Below are 4240 nucleotides of genomic sequence, written 5' to 3' on the forward strand. Positions count from 1 at the left end.
CAAGAAATTCTTGTGGAAAAGATATTTTTTTAAAAATCCATTATTACCTGATACTGCCACAGAGGGAACACTCGGTTCTCCGTAGCCAAATTCATTGACAGCCACCACTCGAAATTCATAGGTCACACCCTGTTTGAGTTTGTCCAGGCTGACTGTGTAGGAGGTAGCACTGCGAGGGATGTCCTTCACAAACATATCCCACAGTCCTTCATCTAGGAAAGCAGCAAGGAGAGAAATGGCATGAACTGTGCGACTTGGCACTTCCTTCTGCCCACTGAAAAAAACTGTCATTAATTGTGTGTTTCAACCACAGGCAGTGGACATGCTTACCTGAAAGCTGCTCAGTGATACATGCAAATGTCAGAATGCTCTGCAAGACCTCATCTGTAAAGGCATTTATTCATGATGTGATCTTATAATAGCCCAGATGGAAGAGGTCTCCTCTAAAATCTGCAGCAGCACCCGCAGTGACCCAAGCTGGCTGGAGCAGCTGCCAGCCATCTGGGTCCCTCCTCATCAGGTGAGGTCACCTGTTGTAGTTTAACTCGGCTGGCAGCCAAACACTATGCAGACACTCACCTACTCCCTCCCACCACACACCCCAGGGAATGGGGGAGAGAATTGGAGGAGTACAGGTAAGGAGACTCATAGGTGAGATAAGAACAATGTAATAATTGGAATAAAATACACTTAAAATAATAATAATAATGATAATAATAGAATATACAAATGAGTGATGTGATAGTGATCCCAGTGGAGGGAAAAAACCCCAAACCCACAGTCCCAGAAGACAGAGAGCCTCTCTTCCCAGCCAGCCCTTTTTTATATACTGAACGCAACGTTATAAGATATGGAATATCCCATTGGCATATCCAAATGCCAATTTATGTCTGCTAATTTACTATGCCTGCCCTCCCAGTCAGTTCCTTCTGTGCCTGCAGACTAGCAAAACATGGAAAGTTGGAAAGTCCTTGATTTCCCAGCAACAAGCAAAACCATCAGTATATTATCAATATTCTTGTCATACCACATCCCACACTGAAACTGAAACACAGCACTATTTTAGCTACTATGAAGAAAATTAACTCTACCCCAGCCAAAATCAGGACATCACCACATCAGCATGCCTGTTATTTGACAAAGAAATTAAACCCAAAGCAACCCGTGACGTTAACGAGTCCTAGTTGTACAGGTTTCACCCGCTTTTTACATTGCAAAACTGACTTCACTATGGAATTGCACAGGTTAGGCTGTGCAAACTAATGTAAGACTTGGCTCTTGGTGGGAAGTATTGTGGCCTTGCATGAACTGGAGCCTGGTGGACTGGTGTCACTGGAGTGCTGCTTGCTGCACAATATCCATGGTGATATGTCCTTCGCATGTGCTGGCCCACAGCGTGGCACAGCCCACGCGGCGCTTCTCCGCTATGCATTTGTAAACAGAAATGAGGTTTTGTTTGTATTATAAACCTCTCAGAGTCATCAGAAACACAATGGCATTGTGATGAGAGTGTTTCAGTAGAGTAATCTGGGTTCTCAACAGCCATAGTGACATTGATCCTGATGCGCATCCTGACCAGGCACTGCTCTGGTCCCCAATCCATACCCTCTAATCTTATATTCACTTGACTACAGTGGAAAGAACTTCCAACAAGATGGATGTTGTTACCAGCAAGAACAAAAACAACTATAATTAAAAATGCCAGTCAATAATTTTGAGGGCAGGAATCAAACATTAATCTGAACAGACTGCTTCTCAGTCTGTTCAATTGGTGCCCAGCACTTTCGCTGACAAAATGTAGTTACTGTCTACGCATGGGGCCAAGATCTCAGCTAGCCTAAACCAGAGTAGCTCTTATAGATCTGACCTCACAAGTATCCCATTGGGCTTTTCCTTTTAGTTATCAAAGCTGTTCGAGCAATGTCTATTTTTCTCTGCATGTCCCACAGCAATGGGAATAGGATGATAACCTCTGCATAGAGACGACTTCAGCACAGGAGCTGCCTGCTTTGAAAGAAAGTCCTCTGCACTGTGAGATTCGAGCAGCAGCACGACGTCTGTAGCTTGAGGTGTTATCAAGGTAACAACAAAGCAGGAGCCAGCAGCACTACCCTCAGTGACTTGTTCCGCTGCTGCAATGTCAGGCAGGAATCTGTTCTCATTTGCTTTGCATTTACCCCAGCGTAAACTAATGGAGTCATTGCAGCGATTCCACAACTGTGCCGGTGTAACAGAGCAAAATTTGGCCCTTAGCCTACTTCTGTGCAACAGGGAATAGCAGCAAAGATGGATTGATTAACTCTGCAGGTGCATTTCCATGTGACTGTTTTAACTTTGGCATCGGCAAATATTGGCTCAGTAATTCGTACCGTGCTGCCGGTCTAGCAACGCACACAATGACTAACAACCCCCAGACTACATCTTTTCTGATCATGAAGACTGGCAGTCTCAGTGGATGCAAAAAAGCAGGCTGAAATGTTATTGTTCCAGCTACATTTGAGAAATACCAAAGAACAATAAAAATAGGTGATTTTTCTGTCACGCTTAAAATGCAGACCAATACATTATTCACCAGCATGATCAGAGTATAATGAAGTTATCATAATGCACCATTGTTATGTATTAGTTGGATATTACAATGGCTATAAAACAAGAGATAAAATATTGACTTCCCTTTTACAGGGCAATAGAAGGCTAGATTATTTCTACCACGTAAACTTACAATATAATAAAAAGGGAGCTTGGGATTTACTTTCTCTGAAGAGGGTGGAGTGAGGGATGCATTTTCAAAGTTAGATTGTTGCAATCACCAATACTAGGAAGATGCATCTCAGACTATAAAATATTGCCATAATTGCTAGAATTGCCTGAGCTTTCATAAACACATTTGTAAACAGCAATAAGAGAATTTGAGCCCATTGTGAATTGTCTGAAAAGCAATTTGTTTGCACTGAAAGCCACTTAAAAGGGGGAAGAAAAGGCAACAATAAAAATGAATGTTCAACACATTGCAACAAGCACAACTGTTCACAAACACACTTTCTCACTCATTTCCTCAAACCTCTCAGGGTGCACAGTGCAGAATATCCAACAGATCAAGAAGTGTAAAATTAATCACTCTGTAAAGCTTCCAGTAAGTTGGAAGAACTACCCTTGAGAAGTCAAGGTTGCATTTCTACCTCCCTGTCCCCTTGGCTACGGTGGTGATGGTGTGGAACAGCAAAGGCTGCTGGTAGATATTTCTTCAGAGGGATTCCTGTCTCACAGGGACTCAGAGATGCCCCAGATGATGGCCATATCTTCTCTGGCCCACCCCCCTTTCATTCATTGAAAAAATCTTTGCCTATTTTTTTTTTTCTGGGGTAGGAAACAGGTCTTGGCCAAGATGGGATCCCAGAGAGCTGCTGAGTCAGCTGCAGTGGTCAGAAGTCTGCATGGTGACAGCCTGGAAAGGGGACATCCTTATGTTTCCTTCACTGCTGACCCCAAGTCAATGCTATGCACAGGATAGACTGTGGCTTCCCAAGCCCTGGCCAACATGATTTTCAATTCCAGAGCCTCAATTAATTTACCTTATGTCCACCTGGAATATTCAGGCCCCTCTTTGTAGACAGAGATCACAATCAGATATATTCAAACTAAAAAAACCATTTTATTTCTGTGGTGATCTTTGAGATTAAATATTGAACACACACACACACTTGTGAATTCATTCACTGCATCTCTTCCCTCATCCCTCAAATCTAGGTTTGCTCTAAATGTTAGAAGTTCAGCTGAAAGAGAATTCATTAGAAGGTCACTTGTGATAGCAAAGATTGGCCTTTAAGTTCAGTAGAAAATCATTAGTACAGTGTACACAGTATTTTCCACTCAGTTTAGGGAGGAAGGATGCACATGCTTTGGTTGGGATATCAACTGGGTATTAACTCACAGAAACCACTGAGAAAAGCAAAGTTTACAACATTGGACTCTCACAAAGAGGTGCAAGGCTCAGCCAGCCCCAGTCCATCTCCTGAGAGAGGCAGCAGAACTGGCAGTGAGGATGCACTTTCATCACTCCCAAATGCTTTTCCTTTAATAACTTCTGTCCCTTTCTTCATTTCACATTGCTTTTCACTGGCACTTGCCCTCTTAAAAAAGGCCTAAACATGTGATGGAAAAGGGAAGGCTCCTCAAAAAAAAATTTTTTTTTTCTTTGTTTCTTGTTTCTATCAACACTTCACCAGACCCTGTCCCAGCC

General features: G+C 42.7%; 1 protein-coding gene across 1 annotated transcript in view; it reads right to left on the minus strand.

The window, feature by feature from the left end:
• LOC104523909 (protein sidekick-1) overlaps positions 1-4240 on the minus strand; it is a gene marked incomplete at its 5' end in the record, with an annotated part of 288170 nt that overhangs the window by 12274 nt on the left and 271656 nt on the right. The window contains one exon of the mRNA XM_029084663.1: positions 48-212. Within this exon, the coding sequence (XP_028940496.1) occupies positions 48-212 (165 nt within the window). The remainder of the gene's footprint in view (positions 1-47; positions 213-4240) is intronic.

This window comes from Antrostomus carolinensis, unplaced genomic scaffold, assembly GCF_000700745.2.
Source record: "Antrostomus carolinensis isolate BGI_N321 unplaced genomic scaffold, ASM70074v2 scaffold534, whole genome shotgun sequence".
NCBI lineage: Eukaryota > Metazoa > Chordata > Aves > Caprimulgiformes > Caprimulgidae > Antrostomus > Antrostomus carolinensis.